Here is a 23,561-nt window from a genome sequence, read left to right as displayed (position 1 = left end):
TTTTATATTGAGAATGTACTTTGCTCAAGATGAAACGGATGTGATAAATGAACGATTATTATGTACGAGGATAAAGATTTTAAGAATAGAACTTTAAATGAATTTTTCAGAATAGAGCCGAAACATGCCGGAAGAACAAAAATCTGCTGCAATACCGCCAGAAGTCACAGCGGAAAATGGCACCGGAACTAATTCGCCGACCAAAAGTCCAGTTAGCAAAGGAAAAATGGCTTTGGCGAAAATCACTTTACTAGATGGCACCGTGAAAGATTTTTATATCGATGTAAGTGACGATAAATCAATAAAGAGAAAAATATTTTACATATAATCTTAATCACATTACAGAGAAAGGCGAAAGGACAGGATCTCCTCGATATGATATGTCAAAGTATGAATTTACTCGAGAAAGATTATTTTGGCCTTATCTACGAGGACAAGGATGATTCAAGGAACTGGTTAGACCTAGATAAAAGAATTGTCAAATTTGTCAAAAGTAAGAGATCCATGATAAAAAATATCAAAATATAATAAATTATAATGACATTTAATTGATATTTTCTATCTTTCGCAGACGAACCGTGGAAATTCAGTTTCGAGGTCAAGTTCTATCCTCCGGATCCAGCTCAGTTACAAGAAGATATTACGCGTTACCAATTATGCTTACAAATTAGAAACGATATTATTAAAGAGCGTTTACCGTGCTCTTTCGTGACCCATGCTCTTCTTGGATCTTATCTAGTTCAATCAGAAATTGGAGATTATGACCCGGAAGAACATGGAAGAACGTATTTGAAGGATTTTAAATTTGCTCCCAATCAGACACCAGAATTAGTGGAGAAAGTTATGGATCTTCACAAAACACATAAGTTCGTTTCTGATTTTTTTTTCTTCTTTTTAAACAAATTTATTATTTGATTCTCGTAAAAATATTTACATTTTGCAGCGAATTAAAAATGGACTTTGTTAAATATACGACGTTTAATATATTTGCAGAGGTCAGTCTCCAGCCGAAGCAGAACTGCATTATTTAGAGAATGCAAAGAAATTAGCGATGTATGGAGTTGATTTACATCCGGCGAAAGATTCAGAAGGTGTTGATATAATGTTAGGTGTCTGTTCATCTGGTCTTCTCGTTTATCGTGATCGCTTAAGGATAAACAGGTTTGCATGGCCGAAAATTTTAAAGATTTCTTACAAAAGGCATAATTTCTTCATAAAAATACGGCCTGGTGAATTCGAGCAATTTGAATCCACGATTGGTTTCAAACTTGCAAATCATAGAGCAGCTAAAAAGTTGTGGAAGGTCTGCGTAGAGCATCATACTTTCTTCAGGTAATTATTTGATACTTTTATTGCCTATACTTTTATCTTGTGTCTTTTATTATCCTCTTATATACTTGAGCATATCAACAATATATTTTTATTTATTTTTACAGGCTCATGAGTCCAGAGCCTGTAAAGAAAGTTGGATTATTACCACATTTAGGATCTCGTTTCCGATACTCTGGGAGAACGCATTATGAAACGAAAAAGACTCCTATAGATCGACAACCTCCTCAATTTGAGAGATCTCTAAGTGGTCGTCGTCTTACATCACGTAGCATGGATGGTATGATAAATTTCCTATATATTTTTTTAGTTAGTATTTTATAAAAATGACAAATATTATTAAAAATAAGGTGAAATACGTTAAAATAAAATAACTATTTTATACAGCCTTAGGTGGTCCTAAACCGGTTGAAACTTACGGCTCAGAACCAAGTAAACGTCATACTATGAGTTACGAGCCTGAAATGATTCCTGATATGGAACACATTGATCAACGGCCTAGTCCTATTAAAAAACAAAAGGAGAAGGTAATGTATATATTTAATTAATTATTATTATATTTATTAATTGAATTTAGTCTATAGATATATAGTTTGTAGATTTTGCATGAGTTTATCATGCAAATTTTGAATAATTTTAATTTACATTAACGGATACTAAAAAACAAACACTTTTAACTTCAATTTGCGGTCTACGCTTTCAAATAAACAGATTAATACAAACAGTTTATGAAGTACTATCAAGTAACACTTTTGCAATGTATTTTATATATATATATATATGATGCTAGGAAGCGCTGTAGAACACAATTGTTTCATAGAAATTAGATAATATATAACATTAATGTGTTAATAGCTGAAGAGAATGTATAGTTGTAATATGTTAATTAATCACCATGCACCTCTACATCCATTTTAATAATCGGTTATTACATTTAGTGACAGCATGTTAGTACTGTATATCATGTGTTAGACATGGATGAATGTATCAAAGCATACAGTTTTTGCATATTAAGATTTATCTAAGTTAAATACAACATTCAAATTTAATGATTTAGAAGCATTAGCATCTATAGAAAGATTAGAAATATTATTTTATCATTACTGATTTTTTGAAACACTTATATTTTCTGTAGTATTATAAAGTGATTTTAGAGTATAAAACATATATATATACGCGCGATAAACATATACATAATAACTTACTTCAAAAGAGTTATCAGACGAGTCTAATATACAGAATATAGTGCTTCAACTATAATAACTAATTCACGCAATAACTAACATCAATAGCTCACACGAAAAACAAGTGCTGGAACAACATCTGCCAGCAGTACCAGTAGCCTGGAAGGAGAGTATGATGCAGATCGTACCAAAAAGGTATATAATTTCATTTGTTGTTTTTAAATCGCACTGTTTTATCACAATTGTAATTACACTACAGTGTGATGATTTTCTAATGTTTTCATTTCTTTTATGCATGCCGCTGATTCTCATTCACAGCTTTGCTGAAGATAATACGGCCAACGCCTCAATAACAAAATTCATAGTTACATAGGTATCTCAGTACTTTACAAGCATGGATAATTAGAAGAACATTAATATTTCTATAACATCAAAATAATTCAATATTTAAAATTTATAGATATACCATTAGCCACAATATTATGATACGTGAAACAGTTGTAACTAGAACAGCAAACTAAAAATTCTTGAGAGCGCAGACCGTAATTATTTATGGAGCATGCGATTTGTGCCGAAAAATTGTAGTGCGATATATGCTTTATTTTAGCTTTACATTATAGTTGCTTTATGCTTGTGCATGAAAAGACGTGTGATTGTATCACTTTACTTATAGAAACCGGTCGGAGGAATTGCAGTCCTACCGCCCGGTGGTCTTTCTAAGAAGAAGAAGGATAAACAAAATGAAAACGAGAAGGAAAACCATAATGATCTGAACAATTCTAATTTAATTAATGATAATGCTCTTCTTGATAACAATGATGAGAAATCGCCCAGTAAAAAAGACTTAAAAAAAAAGGACAAGGAAACTCCAGAAAAAAAGGACAAAGAAAAGAAGGAAAAAATTAAGGTAAGTTCATTGCTTGCCGATAATTCATCTGTAACTTATTATACTTTATTTAATCAGTGTCAATATCTTAGATTTGAGAAAAAAAGTATTATAACAATAATATATTTTGATTCTAAAAAAGATCACAATATAGTTGCATCATTAATATTGATTAAATACAATATAGAACATTCTATATTGAATTTCGTTACTCATATCTATTTATCAATAAATAGTATCAAAAATTTCTTAATCTCTTATTTAAAATGTCTATTATTGAAGAGTAAGCAATTCTAAAATAAAATAACAGTTATCACTTGATATTGTTATTACATGAAATTATCAAAATAATTTGATTTGTTTATGATTCACATACGCATGTTTGTCAATTAAAGTTTCTTTTAAAGATATGGTTGTTATATGTAGAAATTAGTATGTTTGTATACTATTTTATATATATTTTATGTATAGATTATTTTGATAGATACAGCATGAAAGCTATTTTGTATTGCATGTTTTTGTTTATTGTGAAAGAGTCCTGTTGGTGGTTTCCTCTTCGGCAAAAAAGAAAAAGAGAAGGATAAAGAAAAGGAGAAAGATAAAGAAAAGGATAAGGAAAAAGAGAAAGACAAAGAAAAAGAGAAGAAAAAGGAAAAGGAGAAGGATAAAGAAAAAGAAAAGAAAAAAGAGAAGGAAAAGGAAAAGGAGAAAGAAAAACAGAAACAGAAAGAAAAGGAAAAGGAAAAACAAAAAGAAAAAGAAAAGGAAAAGCAGAAAGAAAAAGAAAAACAAAAAGAAAAGGAAAAAGAAAAAGAAAAAAGTAAACAAAAAAAGCAAAAAAAGAAAGATTTGGATGACTCGATAGAAAAACATGATATAGAATCAGATGTTTCAACGTTGGGAAAAGAAACGGAAGAAATACGCGAAAAAATAATCATGGATAAATCAAAAGATTCTGCTATGAACTCTGATCGTCCTGGTTATACAAAGCCGTATGATTATGAAGAAACAGAAACTTCATCTACGAGAAAACCGTTTACGCCTCATGGTTTCTCTTACGAAGACAGACCGGCATCTCCAGGTGTACGAGATCAACAATCTCCTACTGCTGCTAGTCGCAAAGCAACGGGTTTAGCATTTAATTATGCTCCAGGTGAAGAGAAAAAAGTAGTAGAATCAGTGGAGAAAAGAAAAACGAAAGACATAGATAAACTACAACAAGCTGGAATAAAAACTCCTGGGCTCAATTACGTCGAGTCGGCTGGTCTTAAAGAACAACAAAAAGCTACAACTTACAGGCTACCTAATCAAAAAGATTCTTCTCAGGTATGAAACCATATGTGTTGCATTACACCTAGAATTCTTATATTCTATTTCTTATGCCACAAAAAAGGCGATTTGTTGCTATTATTGAATAACTATTAAATAATTCCATTTTCATTCTACTTATTACAATGCAACATGCACATATATGCATTATTAATTATTAACAGAAGATCATTTAAAGATTTAATTTATATTCATTGAGGATATTCATTTTATGTCATAATATTTTCCATCGCGTACGTATAAATAATTTTAATAAAGTAAAAATATTACTTTATCATACACAAAATATGATATAGTAATATGATAACCTACCAGAACAATAACAAAGAATCTATATTTTGTACGCATAATACATGATAAATTTGTCATGTAATTTCGAATTTATATGCATGTATTGTGCATGACATGTAATTGTGTGTGTATGTTTATATAAGCTTAAAAGTACAACAACAATCGCTGTATATTGTTCCAAATATTATAATAGTAAGTATCATAGATATATAATTTTGAAAAATTGATAACTCTTAAGTTACATGAAATTTTTAGCATTAAAGCTAGTAGTAATTGTAACTAATATTACAATTATTCAATAAAATATATGCGTAATTTTCTTTTTTACTATTACTACTATTATTATTAAAATTTAATTTTTTCATTATAATTTAAATATTTTGCATTAAATGCTTTTAGCACTTTTAGTAAAATTGTAGTTATATGTAGGGTGAAACTCCAAATGATGATAGATCCCCACATATGACAACAACGACCGTTACTACGCAAATTACAGCAATGCATGAAGGGCTTGAAAAAAATCCAAAAGCAAGTCAGGTTTGTGATTTTTATGACTATATTTTTCTATTTATTATAGTTGCTTTTATTGTTTAGTAAATCAATTAGAATCCATAGTAAAATGTTAGTTCTATGTAGGCAGAGGCATCAAACTATGGTAAAACTCCATATACTTCAGCATCTGTTATTGCACGTGCTGCAGCGTTGCATGAAGATTTTGACAAAAGTTCCAATACAAGTCAGGTTTGTGATTATATTAATTTATATATTTTTAATTTTAATCTGCTTATATTGTCCGTCAAATGTATGTAGAATCCACAGTAAACTTGTAGTTCTATGTAGGCACAGGTACCAAATGACGGTAAAACCTCTTACACGTCAGCATATGTCACTGCACATACTGCAGCATTGCATGAAGATCGTGAAGAAAGTCCAAAAGCAAGTCAGGTTTGTGATCGTTATGATTTAATGTTTTCATTATAATTTCCGTGCTTTTATTGTTTGTTAAATATATGTAGAATCCATAGTAAAATTGTAGTTCTCTGTAGGCAGAGGTACCAAAAGACGGTAAAACCCCTTATACATCAGCATCTAGTACTGCACGTGTCGCAGCATTGCATGAAGATTTTGAGAAAAGTTTAAAACCAACTCAGGTTTGTAATTGTCACGCTTCAATATCTTTATTGTAACTTCCGTGCTTATATCATTCGTTAAATGTATCTAGAATCCACAGTGAAATTGTAGTTTTATGTAGGAAGAGGCATCAAGTGAAGGTAAAGTTCCATACATTCCAATAACAGCTGGTATTGTACGCACTGCAACAATGCATGAAGATTTTGAGAAAAGTCAAACAGAAAGTCAGGTTTGTGATTGTCATGCTTTAATTGTTACGTTATAATCTCCATCCATTTACTATTTATTAAATACGTGTGGAATGCTTTGTAAATCTGTAATTGTATGTAGACAAAAATGCCAGATGATAGTAAAACTCCCTATGTGACAGCTGTTACTGCACGCACTGCAACAATATTTGAAGACTCTGAAAAAAGTCGTAAAACAAATCAGGTTTGTGATCGTCATGCTTTAATTATTGCATTATAATGTCTATGTTTTGTAAAACTACGAATTCTTTGTAAAACTACGGTTGTATATAGACAGAAGTACCAGATGATAGTAAAATCCCATACATGACAGCAGTTACTGCACGTACTGTAACAATGCATGAAGATCATGACAAAAATCAAAAAGCAAGTCAGGTTTGTTATTTTGATGGCTGACTTTATTAATCATAATCTTTTGTATCCTAATTATTTATGAAATGTATTTAGAACCATTAGTAAATTGTAGTTATATGTAGGCAGAAACACCAGATGATGGTAGAGCCCCATACATGACAGCAACGGCTGTTACTACACGAACTGCAACAATGCATGAAGATCTTGAAAAAAATCAGAAAACAAGTCAGGTTTGTAAATCATTGATATATTATAATACTCCATATGACGAAGCATAAATTATTCTTTTCTACAAATTACGAAATATCAGTATTTGCATTACAATAATTTGGAATCGTATTATACAAATCATTTAATTTATAATTGTTTTGGAATAAATTTGAGAGTATTGTATTTGAGATTATTTATTATAGTATATTAGAGTATTCCATAGAATTATTACTTTTTTTTCACTTCAATGCTTTTCTTTATGTTAGATTATAATTTGCTCTTTTGCATTAGGTAGAGGAAAAGACTGTAGCATACTCAACTGCGACCAGTACAACAAGACAAGAACAAAGAGTAGTAACACAAGAAGTTCGGACTACAAGTCATGTGCTTTCGGGTGAACAGGTGAAATAAAGTTTAATATCTAATAATGTATTTGTGTAAGCTTAAAGACTTTATTCAAAGCATGTAAACAATTGTGTGCACTATTTGGAATTTTTACTAACATTGTCCAATACAAAATTCATTTGTTTTTTTTATTGTATATATGTTTACGCACAATTATATATTATAACAATATAAGCGTAGTAAAAAAAATTGAATTATTGAATATGTTGAGAGATACTAAACATTATCAGTCTTAGTTATTAGTTTTAGTATTTATGAAATTGTAAAGCTTTTCATATGATTTTTTTTCCATACTAATTTCTGATCTTCAAGTAAAGGGATTAACTAGTTCGTTTAAAAACAATACAATTAAAAGGTATATATTAACTTATATAGTATAGCACATGTATAATCCTTTATGTATACAGACATATATATATATATATATATATATATATATATATATATATATATATATATGACGAAATTCTAAATTACATGGGAAAGGATTATTGTTTATTTTATGCAAAAAGTTGAGCCATTTTAACAATAATTTAACTTATGTCATTTTTCATTTAATCCAATTTTTTTTTGTTTTTTTTTTTTTGTTACATCATAATTAATTTTGGCGGCTTGGCTAACACGTTGCATGAAATAGCTGTTTTCACGAAGGCTCAGTACATCTAGTTCAAGCAGCGGAGATTCAGGTACACCAATTGATCTTGATGATGACCAACAAGCTTTCTACAATCAATATTATCAGGTAATTCACAAAATTTAGTTATAATGTTTCTATTCATCAAATGAACAAAGTATGTACGTTTTTTGTTATGTTTACCAAAAAAACTAGTTTGCAAATTATTATCTTGATTAGTGTTGTTTATGTTCAGGTTTGATAACTGTTAGGTTTCTATTTTTATAGAAAAAGTAAAAATTAATAATCATATTTTTATGTAAAATACCTACAATAAAATAAAATTTTAATATTATTTTTAAAAAGACGTGCATGTGTTATTTTGTGTTATTTCTAATTTAATGGAAAAATTTTATAAAGGAATTATTTGTATGAAATTATTTATTGATCATTTCTGTATAATATGAAAACATGTGTTGCTAGTGTATATCTAATATATATGTGTAATAACTTAACATTGGTCGATTCTTTAACATTCATTTAATGGTAGTATTTGTACATTAATTTCATACAGGGTGATCCTGCAAATATAGTAGTAACTGAAACACACGTATATACTGGAGAGCCTGATAGTAATGTAACAACTACAACGACAGTTCCATTAGTTGCAACTGAAACAAGGAAAGTTGCTTTAGAAAGCGAAGATGGGAATTACAGTGCAACAGGTGAAATTGTTAGTTCCCAAACGATATCGAGTAAAACTCGTACTGTCGAAACAATAACAGTAAGTATAACAATTGTTTATTGTTACATTATAATAAGTAGATTATTGTAATAAGTCTTTATATTTTTATATATTTAATACCCTTTTTATAGTACAAAACTGAACGGGATGGTGTAGTGGAAACACGCGTAGAACAGAAAATAACAATACAATCGGATGGTGATCCGATTGATCATGATAAAGCTTTACAGGAAGCTATTCAAGAGGCTGCTGCAACAAATCCTGATATGACAGTTGAAAAAATAGAAATCCAACAGCAGATGGCACAGTAACAACCTCTTCTAAAATAGAATCTATAATTATATGGCACTCTGTCTGAAAAGCTATGATATCTTCAAAGCAAAGAAATATGAAGATACGTGTTTGCATTTATTACATATTGCATACTGTTATGCATCTTTTTGATGCATGATCGTCAGACTGAATTATCGTCAATAAGCCCTTGCGTACATTCATTTAATTATGATGCCTTTCCTTAAAGGATTTGGGAAATTGCTTCTTGAAGCTTACCCAATTATATGAGTTAAAGCTTGATTGAAAATCAAGTTCGTTAGTAAAAGAAGAAGTCATTAATAAAGTTTTTTATGGAACGTAGTACCTTATACCATAAACAATCGTGTTCATGTTCAGATAATTAAAAGTGTATGTGTATGCACATACCTTGATATTTATTATACATATTACATATACATAGATATGTATGTATATAAACAAATGAATAAGCCATTAATATTTACGAAAAGAGGACAGAGTGCCCTTCAGATAAAAATTTTGATAATTTTAAATATTGATTTAAAAAAAAAATCAATGTCGTCTATTCATAATTTTCATATGTGAAAAAAGATAGCTTTTACAAAATGATATTACTAATTTCAAAAGTGTATAAAGTCACTAATTCTGCTATTAATGCATTGTCATACTTTTGACCTCTATATCGTTTGATTAATCCTTGAGCATGGTCTATACAAATAAAAATAGAACAGACTAGTTTCATTCAAATGTTTGAACAGTCTTATAATAGTATTACATAATTACTTACAAGATATACAATTTTTTATTATTCCATGCATACAAGGTTTGCTCACTAATATTCTGTAAAATTTGTAAGTGATAAGTAATAAATACACATGTAATATCCATTCAACTGCTTAAATGCAAATGAAATTAGCTTAATTGCTATGTATGTTCGTGTGTGTCACAACTGAAACAAGGAAGGTTGCTTTAGAAAATGAGGATGGGAATTACAGTACAACAGAATGAAATTGTTAGTTCCCAAACGATATCGAGTAAAACTCGTTCGGTCGATATAATAACAGTAAGTATAAGAATATGTCCTAGTTGTTCAGCGTTTTATACATATATCTGTGTATTATTATGCTGTACTACGAGGACAATTGAAATCTTCAAAGTTTCCAACTCTATAATGTTAGTGTTAAGCAATATACAAAACAAAGAAAGTATATTATTAGAAGTGCTAATTAATTTTCATTTAATAATGTCGTTGGTGCATGAAAGACACCACAGTTTTGGAAACTGTGCAGATTTCCACATTCTACTTTAAAAGATATAATAATTACTAAAATATTAATAGAGATTAATAGATTATTATATAAATAAACACCAACAGCAATGATGCATTGGTCAGCGTATATGTCTAAATTTAGCTATAGCTTATGTAGTTTTAGAACTACATTTCAGAAGATGATTCATTTTCTCATCTCATATTTTAGAATTTTAATAACTGCAATTTTATTGTACAACTAAGTACTGAAATTAAAGGAGACAATGTTTCTCTCTTCTGTCGTTTATGTAATTTTCAATTTAAACTATTTCTTGAATTTATCACAATTCTGCATATATACTGATATTTATAACAGATATATATACTATATATATGAGATATGGTATATAAGGATATGCATATCAATGGATAGTTGATCTTTTTACATATAGTTTTCTTTCTTTAATAAATTAGACTTTATTAAATTAGACTAAACAGACTTTAATAAATTAGAGAATTATTGATTTAAGAATAATTTAGAGATAATATATATGGTATAAATACTTTATTGCTATTAGTTAATATGTATCTTGCACAAATGATACAGTGTTACAAGCATTATATGATTATTGCTTATAAAGATTTTTCAATTTTTTATTTTTATACTTTTACAGGCTTATTAAGAGATATATATTCTAATTTTTATGTACATACCATGAGAAAATACTTTTAAAGTTTTTTAATTTTGCTTTATGTTATATTTAACGGTTATTTTTATTTTATACTTTTATTATAGATGTGCATATTCATTCTTCAAAATATGATTGACAAACAACAGATTTTATGCTACGTTGTCTTTGGAAATATTTCAGTCAAACTATACACTTAAAAAGAAAATATTTCGTTTTGAACAATGTAATATATCAATTTCAATTATCTATAAAGATATTTATTTTTGTTTCATTTATTATCAAATAAAAATGCTTTAATTATAAGAATATCTGCTATTATTTTTTAAGGAAAATCCTAGAAATTGTTTGCATTAGCATTAATTATGAAATTAAAATATGCTTTGTAACTACAAATGTATTGTATTATGTACTTTCGCTGCATTAACATTGCATTTATCGAAAGCACATAATCATAATTAGTTTGAATATTTTATGAATACTTCATGACATGAAATTTTAAAATAACGGATAAATTGTGTTATATTTTTAAAAATCTTGAAATTATTTGAAAATAGTAATATAAAGTTCTTTGAGAGTTTAGTATATATATAACATATATATAGTATATATATATATACATATAACAAATTTTAAACGATTTGCATTGTTTTATTTTCAGATTTCATAAAAAATGTCATTTTGTACTGTGTCTAACATTCCATGCTTGTAGTAACTAATAATTGTGTATCATAAAAAAATGTATCATTTGAATATTATTTATTTAGAACTTCTTAAAAGATTATTATATTTATATATTATTTCAGCTTAGAAATAGTATGAGCTTTTGTGTCAGTGTTATAGTCTAGCATTAATTACTTTTATGATATTAAATAAAAAGGCAGAAACTAAATTATTATACTTGTGTAATATTTGAAGTACCATTGACTCTTGTATTGTTCAGTTGGATTTAAATTATCATAAAACGAATTTTAAAGATTATGTATGGATTTTCAAGCAGCGTACAAATGTAGTATATAAGTTTACATTCTGATATTTTTATTGTTCATTTATTTCAAGTGTATTTATATTACTACAGATTGAATACATATAAAAGTGTTATATCTTTCTTGAAATGAACCAATATCTACATACTTGTAGTTATCTATTTCTTATTTTTTTACACCTTATCCATACTACATTTTTGTTCATATGGTATTGTTCACAAGTAGGTTTAAGTGAAAATATCAAGTTATATAAATGAGTACTGATAGATCAAATGTAGTGCTAGTGCTAAAATGTATAAAAGTATTATTGTGTAATTGATAAGAAATTATTAGTTTTTTATACAATCTATCATTTTATTTTTATATGAATGTAAAGTTGTTAAAAAATTCCAATATGTAGATAATAGGTAACGAAATATATTTGACATTAATAATTATTTTTACCAATATTTATCAGATTGATGGTAATATGATTGATTTTTGTTCAGTAAGTTTACTTTACGTTTCTTTTTTGTTAGTTGTATCCCTCCAAAATGGTCTTGGTGTTATATGATTATCTTTTAGACTGTTTATACCAGCAGCTAATAAAAAAGTGTTATTATTAAACTAATAATAATTTATCTTTACCTGATATTATTAATATTTTTACCCGTTTTCCACGATGGAAAACTCTGAGGCTGTAATTCACCCATAGCAGATATAACTGCTATAGATAGTTTAGGCTCAGGATGTTGAAATATTGCTCTACATACAGATTTCTTAAATGCAGGAGGCAAGTTTAGAGAATCTATGATTATGAAAATATATATAATATTTTTAAATATTTGCTATGATACAAATAGTTAATACTTAAATAAACAAACATACTTGCAATGTCATCTGTTAGTGGTACTGTTATCTTTTTAATAGATTGTTTAAAACGTTTCTCTTTAAAAGTTTGTAAAAATTTGCGACAAATATCAGAAATATTTTTTCCATCTAAATTTACTATATACAAAAAACAAAAAGTTATATTAACTACTATATTTACTAACAAATATAGAAACTATACAATAAACCAACCCAATGTATTACTGTTAGCAATGAGACTTTCTTTATATCTGTGTTTTTGAACAACTGGATTACCATTCATATATAATTCTCTGAGTGAAATTAATGTACTTATTGTTTGAGTTAAATCTTCAATATCTTCAAGTAAATTATTTTTTGCTTCCAAAATTTCCAATTCATTAAAATTTGCTATATCATTTAAAGTCGTCATTTTATTATTTGATATGTTAAGCTTTTTTAAACATTTCTGCAATATATTATCACATAATATGCACAATATTAACATATAAATTTCTATGAATCAATTATAATATGCAAAATTATTTTGAAACAACTTACAGATAATGTTACAACACTGCGCGGCTCAAAGCATAATGTTTCACCTATAGTTAAGGATTGATTTTCTACATGTAGCTCTATTAAATTTTCGGCATTTTCTAATCCCTCAATTACACTAATGCAATTATATCCTACATAAAATTTGCGCAAATTCTGTAGACAATCTAAATTTTCTAACTTCCTTATTTTGTTATGTTGCATATATAAATGTGTTAAATTCGTCGCAAAATGTAAATTTTCTATATGTGATATATTATTATCTTGAAGATATATCACTTTCAAATTTTTACATACCGCAAAATTACCCTATAATAAGATTATATGTTTAATATGAAAATTGAACAGTCGCATAATTTTTGTAAAAATTAATTTACAATTTCATTGATAAACATTCCATTCATGTACAAGTGCGTTAATTTCCATAATTCTTGCTTTTTATTTGATTTACTAAGAGATTTTGATCGAACTTGAGCATACTTTTTTTCGATAAATTTTGATGTTAATTTCACCATAATTATCAATTTCTGTTTCTTAAATTATTTAAAAGATCGAAAACTATTCAAAAAGGTATTACCTTTGAAATATAAAGTTAAGTTTCATCGATTAAACAAGCGTTACGTAGATCGCCAAAAATCATATAGTACAACGGACCAATCACAAGTTTTATAAAGTTCATAATCATGATCAAAAGCATGTTTTATTAATAAATTAATAGTATTCTATATTTCCAAAATCTTATTTCATTAACATTATAAACACAAATTTATATTATTATTATATTTATATGATAATCAGTATTACTGTCATATTACTACATAATAGTGTGTATATGTATATATATATATTGTATAAGGTTACTAAAATAGTGCGTATATATATATATTATTTATTGTATAAGGTTAGAAGAGGAAAAGGAAGGACGTCATTTGCTTCGAAAGCATCAGTGAAGTATCATGTGTGTTGTTCTACTCTTACAATGTTTTGAAATATATTCTTTGTGTTATTGATATAATATAAAAATTTATGTATATATAAAATTGACAATAAAAAAATATAATTAGTTAATTTACAACGAAAAATGGAGAGATTATTTGGAACGTATGTGCATACTACATACCGAGCGGCTTAAACTACGCATCTAACCTGCGTATTTGTTTTTACAGTAAATGTAACTCGTATCAGTACAAATCTGTTTTTAATAATATTAATACAAGAAATATGGATGTAGATTTGTTAAGACCAGGAACGGTTCCTATTTCACCAGATACAATTCTTTGGTTTGAATTTTTATTAAATCCGTCTTTACTACAGAAACATTTATCAAAGCCCAATCCAGGTAAACATAGTTTAATTAGATATAAATTAAAGAAATAGAAATATTTAATGATCATTCATTAATCGAATTCTTTTTACTCCTAGACCCATCATCTACTGATTTGATAATTAAATTTATAACAATTAATTCTGATCAAAAGGAGAGTGATACAAAATCGACAGATGTAGAAGTAAATGAAACAAAATCTAGCATGACAAAATGGTCACATAAAAATCTTGCATTAAAGATTCTTTCTTTGAAAGTAGCTGCGCATTTAAAATGGAATTTAGATATATTGGAAAAGAAATTACCTTTACCAATACAAGTAACTTTATTGCAAGATTTGTTCTATATAACAACAGATGCTATTGTTGAAATACCTGCAATTCCTGATATTTCTATACATAATGTTTCTGATCAAGCACTGTTCACAATTGTCTTATATCACAGGTGGCATATAAGAGCAATAATTTATAGAGCTCTGCATAATAAGCAATCTAAACAGCAGTTTCTTCATATGTAAGACTTTAAAATTTTCAAATAATATTAGTATATCTTAGTAAATATATATTAGTATATTTATTGTTATTATATGAATATTTTTTTTTTTATTTAGACCAGGTATTCAGGAATCTACTTACGTACCATCAGGTATGGTGGATGAGATTATTAGAAAATTAGAAACACATATACCCAATAGTGTTAATACTTTAAATGCAGTCTTACAATCAACGGATTTAAAATTGAAAGCACTCTCTTTTGATACTTTTCAAATGCTTACCGAAGATAGTACAGAAATTAAACAAAATTGGGAAAATATGTATTCTATCAATATTGAAGAAGTTAAATGTCAGGTATCATATTCAGATAAACATAAAAGTAATTTGTTAAAAAATTATAATGTGATATATTACTTTTCAACTATTTTTTAGATACATTATGATTTGGCTGTATTTCATTTATTAAGAGAAGAATATCAAGAAGCAAAGAACCATGTTGGTCAAGCAAAAGAAATATTTTACAAATTTGATACCTCAGATTCATTGATATATTGCAAGATACAAAAGGAATTCTTAGATGGATGTTGTTTAGCTTGTGAAGTACCTATAGATGGTATTATGTCCACTCTATCGCAACAGTTACAGTCTTCTATCAAAGATCAATATGTAGTATGTATACATTATTAATGATTGGAATCATATAATGTTTCTTTGATATAATATGAAAATCATATTTTAGAATATATTGCAAATTTTGCAAACTGATAATATTTCAAGAGATATACCAAAAGTCTATAGGGATAATTTAGAATTAGATATTCAAGGAGGATCTGTAAATAGAAAACTTGTAGTAGCTCGTGATTTATTATTACAAATTCAATGTTTGAATTTAGTTCGTAATATACTCAATGAAAGTGTTATTCTTGGAGATTATGTTTCTGAAATACAATCAGCTGGTACTAAAGGACTTGATGTGCTTTTCTGGGTAAGCAAGATTTTAAACAGTTAATATTTAAAAATAATTATTTAAATCAAAGTTATTAATTATATTTTTTACAAAATTATTTTATAGGCTCTTGATAGTGTTCTGGAAAAAGCAACTCTAGTAGACAAAAAATACATCTCTCGTTATTTACTTTATCTTGTAAATACAAGTAATTTAGAAGGATTGGCATCTAAATTACTTAATGATCCTGCTTATACAGCACTTTTCAATGAAAGGGAATTACATGAAATAGAAAAAAAGGCATCTATTGAAGAAATGGAATTACCAAATTTATTATTAAATAATGACTGGGGCATTACACCTATGAGATCTGCATGTAAATATTTAGCATATAAATTTATAGGCAAATGTTATAAATATTCATAAAAAATAATATAAATTTAATTTATAGATAATACAGGGATAGAAGTTTTTGAATTAGAACAAAAACTCATACAATCTTATGATAGTCAAGAAATTCATGAAACTTTACTACTTTTGGATAGCAAACTTCGTATGAAGCCATTATGGCATATAAACAATTATTGGGAATTACCTATACCATTACAAAGTGTTGTTATGTCTCTTCCTCGAGGATTTCTTCAAGACTATTCATATGTTCTTTTGGCTAAAAGCAGAGAATTAGTAATATCTAAAGACTTTGAAGGAGCTATTGAATTGTTACTTGTTTTAGAGAAGGAAGTACAACAACATTCACAAAGTGGAAATACATTAATTTATAAATTATCTAAGTTAATAAATTGGGAGTCATTACTTGTTGATATATGGAGATGTCTCCATGCCTGGCCAGCAACAAACATATGTAAGTATAAATTGAAAAAAATAATTTAAATCCTCAATGGAATTAACTGTAATAACATGAATTGTTTCATTTTAGGTAATATATCAAATTTAGTTGCAAGAAGTAAACAATGTCTTGGTGCATTGCAAGCAACTGATCAAGTTATTCCAAGACAAGAAATAATTGAATATTGTACTGTTTTTCTATTAAATATGGCCGAATGGGATTATCTTACAAGTTTAGAAAAACGATGGAGTTATACAGAATTTGCAGCTGCTATTAGTAGTGTTTGTCAAGATATTGTTAAATATAAAGGGACACGGAAATTTCCTAGAGAAGCATGGGATATGAGTAAATATTTTATCATTAACTAATATAAATTACTATATTTTAATTGTTTTTTTATGAAAATATAAATAATCTTCATAATAAATAAGTTTTGACAGCTTTTGGAGCACCTAGAGACCAGCCACAAAAACGAAGCAGTAGTGGTAATAGTGGTACTACTACTGGAAGTGCATCAAGAGATGCCAGTGCTAGTATAATAGGAACCTTAAATAGACTACGTGAACCAATGGTTCTTACTGTTGTTATTTCTCTCCTAGCACGTTTACGTAATGTATTACGCGATGAATCTAGTTTAGAATTGCATACACAATATCTTACTCTCTGGCCAGCAGGAGTATTAAAGTAAATATTACATTCCTTAATTCTATTTAACATTATAAATATGTATTAATAATGTGTATACAATTTTCAGTACTAACTTTTATAATATTAGATATATTGGAGAGTTATTATTTCAATTATTAATGCAAGCCTTAAAATATCACCCCACTAATATTCCTTGGCTAAGATTAACAGGTGATCTTAACTTTGGTAAGTATACAAACAATAGATGATGTAAAAAAGATAGAATTCTTCTTTATTCAGATACTAATAATTAAATGTTTCAATAGTTTTAGGTTATTATGAAAGTGCAATGAAATATTACCTAGAAGCAATAATGGTTGCTAGCGATTTTTTCAGTCAACCTATACCACGTGCACAAATAGATGATCTTGTTTACAGAAGAATGATTAAATGTTGTGCTCATTTGCAATGTTATACGCAAGCAGCTATATTATGTCAATTTTTGGAAGAAGTAGATTATTCTCTGGCATTTAAAATGGCAGGAAGCGATCAAAAAAGTTGTACAACAGCAGATGCAATGGATGCATATTATCATTGCATTTGGGATACAACAATATTGGAATATCTTATTCATTTACATACTAAACGTGGTGAACATCATAGAAAGCAACTTGCTGTAAGTATTAATAATATAATAAAAATTACTTTCATTTTCTTTCTTCCATCATTATATTCAGATCATCATTATTTTCAGATTAAGATCATAGGTCTGTTAGAGTTGAATTCTAATAATAATGAAGAAATCCAGAGAGAAGCAGCAAATATAAGAAAAGCAAAATTTTTAAGAGCATTAACAAAACAATATGTGTATTAAAAGAATTGTATATAAGTTGTATATTATTCTTACAATAGGAAAATAAAATTTATAGTTTTATAATATTTCTAATCGATGATTAATATCGTGATTAATGAAGCATTAAGGTAATTGTTTTAGTTTTATCTTCGTACGTAGTATACGGACACATAACGTTTGCGTATGTATACTTTTTAGATGACTCAGAAAAAAGGACGTAACTACATGTTGACTTGATTGTACAACAGAAAAATAGGTAATCTAGGCACGTCATCTTTACTACTATCATAATTTGAGTAAATTTCGTAACGCTTATCTTTTTCTCGGTAATGCAATTATTCGAATTTCCCACCCTTCTCTCATTCGCAGACTTTGCCAATCAGCGCTTTACATACATATAAGACACAAACAATGTTATATGCTAACTATATTATAAAGAATTTAAAAGATATCGAAAAACGTAGACACAGTTGGGTAATTATATATCACAAAGAGATAAAAACAATATTTGCGTCATAGAAAATTATCAAAAATCATCGAAGAAAATAAGAGTCCACATTGTCCTTACATTTGATTAATTTTTATCATATCGAATCGCGCTGTTATCATCGTGCGTAACTATGAGTATGTAAATGTGCGTCAAAAAGTGATTAATAATGCTAAAGCAAGGAGGGCAAATGTTTCTTTGGATGGTATAAACATTCCAATAATGCACACGAGGACGTATCAAAAGAGTCTTCGATATGAAAGAGAAATGTGATGGACGTATGCGATTGCTGGTATAGCAGTTACGGCAAATGCGAACCTCATAAACACGTCGCCATGATGGTTCAGCAACGCCATAATGCTGCTATGCGACGTCCCATTCTCTGTAGAGTAAACACTCGCTCACGCAAACGAGATACAAAAGGATTAATAATTTGTAACTTTTAAGTCTTTGAAGACGAGTACATACATCAACGATAATCATCTCGATAATCTATCTTGGTGAGTAAGGATAAAAGTTTTCTTCGACAATACTCTCCCAACTCATTGACGAGTGAAAGTTCCGAGTTTTTCGTTTCCTCAGAAATCCCCTTGTCGTGCTGTGCAAATAGGCGCGAGGGAGCAATAGACAGGAAGAGAGATAGAAAGAAAAGGAAAAGAAAGAAACGAAGAGGGAGAGTGAGTGAGTGAGTGAGTGAGTGAATGAGTGAGTGAGTGAGTGGGAAAGAGGGAAAGAGGGAGAGAGAGAGAGAGAGAGAGAGAGAGAGAGAAAAAGAGAAGTAGTGAGGGAGGGAGTAAGAATGATTGGAAGGGCGGGAGGGAGAAAAAAGTGAGAATGCTGCGAAGTGGATAATATTGTATCGACATAAAATTTACTTAGATGATTATCAAATTCGTAAGAATCGTCATCGCGCCATTAAGTAAGCTCTAAAGTCGAACGCGAGAAGAATCGATACGCGGTTGTAGGCGCTTTTAGTTATTTCGCGATGGCGAGAGCGTGGCGTCGAGTCACTCTTAATGGGAGAGAGATTTTGTAAAAACAATGATGCTAAAACGGTAGCATGTGGTACGTAAGTAAATACTTCAAATCTTCTTGTCCCATTATAGTACAAAAGTCGAACTTCGTGAGTGTGAATTTCTGATGCGTTTTCGTGCGCGCGCGTTCAACTCTTACACTATTTTTTCCTTTCGACAGCGTGATCTTGAAAACATTTCGGAGATCTAACCTAACTTTTTACATTCACTATGGATATTTTTCTTTCGTTTCCGCGATTCTTGAAAAAATCTTCAATTTTCCGATACGATGAATTGTCACGGAAAAATGGCTCTTGGAGTTGACACTTAGCTATATATTTTTATTTGCTAAAGCATACGTTTCGAATTCATCATGAGAAGCTTTTATAACAACTTTTTTATTGGGAATGAAATGAAAGCAAAAATCCGTGTAATAAATATGAAAAGCATGATATTTACAAAATTTTATTAAGGAATTCTATGCTATCTATGTTTCAATTATTTTCTGTTACAGACCATCGTTCGAAGAGAGAATTAAAAAAATCATTAACAGAACTAATATATAAATATTTTAAACATGGATGATGAAGAAGGTTCATCGAGTTCTGGACCTATGTCTTCATTAAACAGTTTATTTTCTTTCACTAGTCCAGCTGTGAAAAAATTGCTTGGCTGGAAACAAGGAGACGAAGAAGAGAAATGGGCAGAGAAAGCAGTAGATTCTTTGGTAAAGAAATTAAAGAAAAGAAAAGGTGCGATAGAGGAATTGGAACGGGCCTTAAGTTGTCCTGGCACACCAAGCAAGTGTGTAACGATACCAAGAAGCTTGGATGGTAGATTGCAAGTATCTCATCGCAAGGGACTACCGCATGTAATTTATTGTCGAGTATGGAGATGGCCAGATTTGCAATCTCATCATGAATTGAAACCACTTGAATTGTGTCAATATCCATTTTCTGCTAAACAAAAAGAAGTTTGCATTAATCCTTACCATTATAAGAGAGTGGAAAGTCCTGTGCTTCCACCAGTACTCGTCCCAAGGCATTCAGAATATGCCCCTGGACATTCTCTACTACCATTTCAACAATTAGCAGAACCAACCATGCCACATAATGTATCTTATTCATCCAGTGGCTTTAATGCAAGTTCTACCACTGGTGTAAATCCAACTTCTCCTATGTCTTCTGTTGGCTCTGTACCTAGTCCAGGAAGTACTACTTCGCCGAATCCACAAAGTCCTTACGGTACAAATGGATTACCAGAAACACCACCGCCGGCATATTCCCCTCCAGAAGATGGTTCACAACCTGGTCAATCTCCTCCACCAGATCCGGTGGCAATGGACACAGGTGGTCCTGCTGAAGTAGCACCAGTGTGTTATCAAGAACCACTGTATTGGGCCTCTATTGCATACTATGAGTTAAACTGTAGAGTAGGAGAAGTTTTTCATTGTCAGTCTCATTCTATTATAGTAGATGGTTTTACGAATCCAAGTAATAATTCTGATCGTTTTTGCTTGGGCCAATTGTCTAACGTAAATCGAAATTCTACTATTGAAAATACTAGAAGACATATTGGAAAAGGAGTACATCTCTATTATGTTGGTGGAGAAGTTTATGCAGAATGCCTTTCAGATTCAGCTATATTCGTTCAATCTAGAAATTGTAATCATCATCATGGTTTCCATCCTAGTACAGTTTGTAAAATTCCTCCAGGTTGCTCGCTCAAAATATTTAATAATCAAGAATTTGCTCAATTATTGTCACAAAGTGTTAATCATGGATTCGAAGCTGTGTATGAATTAACAAAAATGTGTACAATCAGGTATGCTTATATTTTCATTATTTCATGTTTTCATTATGTTTTTAACATTTTTTTTATACAATATTTTGCAGAATGTCTTTTGTAAAAGGATGGGGTGCAGAGTATCATCGGCAAGATGTTACATCTACACCTTGTTGGATAGAAGCACATTTACATGGGCCTTTGCAATGGTTGGATAAGGTGCTAACACAAATGGGTTCACCACATAATGCTATAAGTTCTGTGTCATAGATTGTATACTGGTTGATAATACAAGCAGAAAAAACCATTAGTGGTAATAGATAAGTGAGTTTTAGTGCAGAAACATACAAATCATGTGGATTATACAAGAGATAGTGTTTTCAGGAAAGTGTTTAGAGGTGTAAGTGTCAAAGATGGTCACTTATTGTGACATGTTTAATTTCAGCATAATTAAAAATGTTGAAGAAATATTTTAAAGAAAATGAACAATTATAAAAATTAGATAAATGGAGAGTGATTGTTGATATATAAAAGTTTCATAAATAACGTGGTATACGTTTAGAGTTATACCACATTTTGGCTGTTATGTATGGAGAAAATTATAGTAGAAATAGGATATCTTATATACATATGAGGAATATTTTTCAAATCTATTAACAGTCATAATACTTTATTTTATATGGGAAATTGTTCTGAAGATATTCGCTACTAGCGTACTGCAAATGCTTTCCTAGATGATCTTGAGGGACAATATAAAAATGAAGTTCAAGCACAAGTTATCTATCAAGTGATAGAAGAAAGTAATTTCCTAAATCAATATAAATACCTATTCTTTAGAGCTGAATATGTTAACCTGATTTTAAATCATTTCAAATCATGTATAGATATAATTATACATATATAAGTGTAGGGATAGAGATTACAATCAGAAATTCATGTTTGGCTCTAAAATTGGTACGTATCGTACGAAAGTTATACATTAAATATATAATACTCTATTGTCCAATCGTTCGAATTATAATATGCGTGCTTTAAAATTACAACTTATACTTAACAAGGATTAGATTACCCAAACTTATCATTATAATCATAATCCTGAAATAAGAGTAATTAATTTTGTCATTACTGATTACAATGCAATTGATACTTCGATATGAAATGCTGGATGCTGATCTCACGTTGACACTTTAAAGTTAACTGCATCTAATAATCTATTGAAACTTTAAATTTAGTAATCCTTGCAAGGATTACTTTTTGTGCAAGCTTCCCTAACATTTTATGTATGCTATGCTATGTTGGTCGTGTGACCATAACTCAATAATGAATTAAGTAATATTTTTTAAAGTAAGATTTCCCTTTACAAAGCAATGAGAGAGTGAGATAAATATATATATATATATATATATATGGTTTCTTCAAACCTTAAATGTTTTAATAATTTTTGGTAAAAACTTGACATACTTGATGCGTATATATAAATTTTAAGTACAAGATGTATTTTCTGAGATAACCATATAGTTCAATACTATATTAAAATTATCTCTTAAGATAACACAGTATAATTTGTGTAATATTAATAAAATGAAAGAATTATTTTTTTAAACATTCTTTTTCTCTTTCTAAAAAAGGGAATTCTGACTTTAAATAAATAATTTATATATATATATATATATATATATATATATATATATATATAAATAAAAATATAAGCTCCTTTCACTTTTTATTATATAACGAGCCAGGAATGTCGTATGAATAATAAAATGAAAGTGCAATAGAAATAATAAACTTTTAAGTTTGGCCATGTTTAAGAAATATTTTGCATCATGTAAAAGTTATACTACAAATGTGTTGAAATA

At 28.9% G+C, this 23,561-nt stretch overlaps 4 protein-coding genes across 25 annotated transcripts in view; 3 read left to right on the top strand and 1 right to left on the bottom strand.

Moving 5' to 3' along the window:
* LOC124955882 (protein 4.1) overlaps positions 1-12,073 on the top strand; it is a 35,367-nt gene extending 23,294 nt beyond the window's left edge. For 2 of the 13 annotated variants that reach the window (XM_047510979.1, XM_047510970.1), the window contains 21 exons: positions 111-283; positions 346-493; positions 572-866; positions 994-1,332; positions 1,437-1,609; positions 1,717-1,856; positions 2,622-2,708; positions 3,187-3,420; positions 3,934-4,725; positions 5,449-5,556; positions 5,656-5,760; positions 5,860-5,964; positions 6,066-6,170; positions 6,272-6,379; positions 6,481-6,582; positions 6,672-6,773; positions 6,875-6,982; positions 7,254-7,364; positions 8,005-8,109; positions 8,555-8,764; positions 8,857-12,073. In XM_047510979.1, the coding sequence (XP_047366935.1) occupies positions 125-283; positions 346-493; positions 572-866; positions 994-1,332; positions 1,437-1,609; positions 1,717-1,856; positions 2,622-2,708; positions 3,187-3,420; positions 3,934-4,725; positions 5,449-5,556; positions 5,656-5,760; positions 5,860-5,964; positions 6,066-6,170; positions 6,272-6,379; positions 6,481-6,582; positions 6,672-6,773; positions 6,875-6,982; positions 7,254-7,364; positions 8,005-8,109; positions 8,555-8,764; positions 8,857-9,036 (3,816 nt within the window). In that variant the 5' untranslated portion in view covers positions 111-124 and the 3' untranslated portion in view covers positions 9,037-12,073. The remainder of the gene's footprint in view (positions 1-110; positions 284-345; positions 494-571; positions 867-993; positions 1,333-1,436; positions 1,610-1,716; positions 1,857-2,621; positions 2,709-3,186; positions 3,421-3,933; positions 4,726-5,448; positions 5,557-5,655; positions 5,761-5,859; positions 5,965-6,065; positions 6,171-6,271; positions 6,380-6,480; positions 6,583-6,671; positions 6,774-6,874; positions 6,983-7,253; positions 7,365-8,004; positions 8,110-8,554; positions 8,765-8,856) is intronic. The other 11 variants (XM_047510988.1, XM_047510998.1, XM_047511008.1 and 8 more) reach the window with 11 other exon arrangements.
* Positions 11,530-20,083, bottom strand: LOC124955960 (protein phosphatase 1 regulatory subunit 42-like). 3 transcript variants are annotated; one of them, XM_047511179.1, is made up of 6 exons: positions 13,704-15,159; positions 13,330-13,635; positions 13,003-13,237; positions 12,808-12,927; positions 12,590-12,727; positions 11,530-12,521 (listed from the first exon to the last, which is right to left on the bottom strand). In XM_047511179.1, exons 1-6 carry the CDS (start codon positions 13,839-13,841, stop codon positions 12,439-12,441), a joined length of 1,020 nt encoding a protein of 339 aa, XP_047367135.1. In that variant the 5' UTR covers positions 13,842-15,159; the 3' UTR covers positions 11,530-12,438. The 3 variants fall into 3 exon arrangements, 1 of the variants encoding a protein (XP_047367135.1); XR_007103038.1 differs by lacking the exons at positions 11,530-12,521; positions 13,003-13,237; positions 13,330-13,635 and having other exon boundaries at positions 12,711-12,727; positions 13,904-20,070; XR_007103039.1 differs by lacking the exons at positions 11,530-12,521; positions 12,590-12,727; positions 12,808-12,927; positions 13,003-13,237 and having other exon boundaries at positions 13,498-13,635; positions 13,904-20,083.
* On the top strand, positions 12,212-18,503 carry LOC124955928 (integrator complex subunit 8). Of its 3 annotated transcripts, none has more exons than XM_047511101.1 (13): positions 12,212-14,427; positions 14,493-14,665; positions 14,749-15,163; positions 15,261-15,498; positions 15,577-15,813; positions 15,884-16,129; positions 16,217-16,466; positions 16,542-16,952; positions 17,028-17,282; positions 17,378-17,621; positions 17,692-17,810; positions 17,891-18,240; positions 18,319-18,503. In XM_047511101.1, exons 1-13 carry the CDS (start codon positions 14,408-14,410, stop codon positions 18,436-18,438), a joined length of 3,078 nt encoding a protein of 1,025 aa, XP_047367057.1. In that variant the 5' UTR covers positions 12,212-14,407; the 3' UTR covers positions 18,439-18,503. The 3 variants fall into 3 exon arrangements, with proteins under 3 accessions (XP_047367057.1, XP_047367048.1, XP_047367067.1); XM_047511092.1 differs by having other exon boundaries at positions 17,369-17,621; XM_047511111.1 differs by lacking the exons at positions 17,692-17,810; positions 18,319-18,503 and having other exon boundaries at positions 17,369-17,621; positions 17,897-18,040.
* On the top strand, positions 18,466-23,270 carry LOC124955936 (protein mothers against dpp). Of its 6 annotated transcripts, none has more exons than XM_047511140.1 (4): positions 18,466-18,545; positions 18,616-19,404; positions 20,432-21,741; positions 21,813-23,269. In XM_047511140.1, the coding sequence occupies exons 3-4, from the start codon at positions 20,495-20,497 to the stop codon at positions 21,970-21,972; spliced, it is 1,407 nt and encodes a 468-aa protein (XP_047367096.1). In that variant the 5' UTR covers positions 18,466-18,545; positions 18,616-19,404; positions 20,432-20,494; the 3' UTR covers positions 21,973-23,269. The 6 variants fall into 6 exon arrangements, with proteins under 6 accessions (XP_047367096.1, XP_047367086.1, XP_047367107.1 ...); XM_047511130.1 differs by having other exon boundaries at positions 18,616-19,973; XM_047511151.1 differs by having other exon boundaries at positions 18,491-18,545; positions 18,616-18,673.
* Positions 23,271-23,561: the final 291 nt, after the last annotated feature.

Source organism: Vespa velutina, chromosome 1 (genome assembly GCF_912470025.1).
Source record: "Vespa velutina chromosome 1, iVesVel2.1, whole genome shotgun sequence".
Classification (NCBI taxonomy): domain Eukaryota; kingdom Metazoa; phylum Arthropoda; class Insecta; order Hymenoptera; family Vespidae; genus Vespa; species Vespa velutina.
The sequence above is the reverse complement of the archived record's forward strand: the minus strand, read 5'-3'. Positions and strand labels throughout refer to the sequence as shown.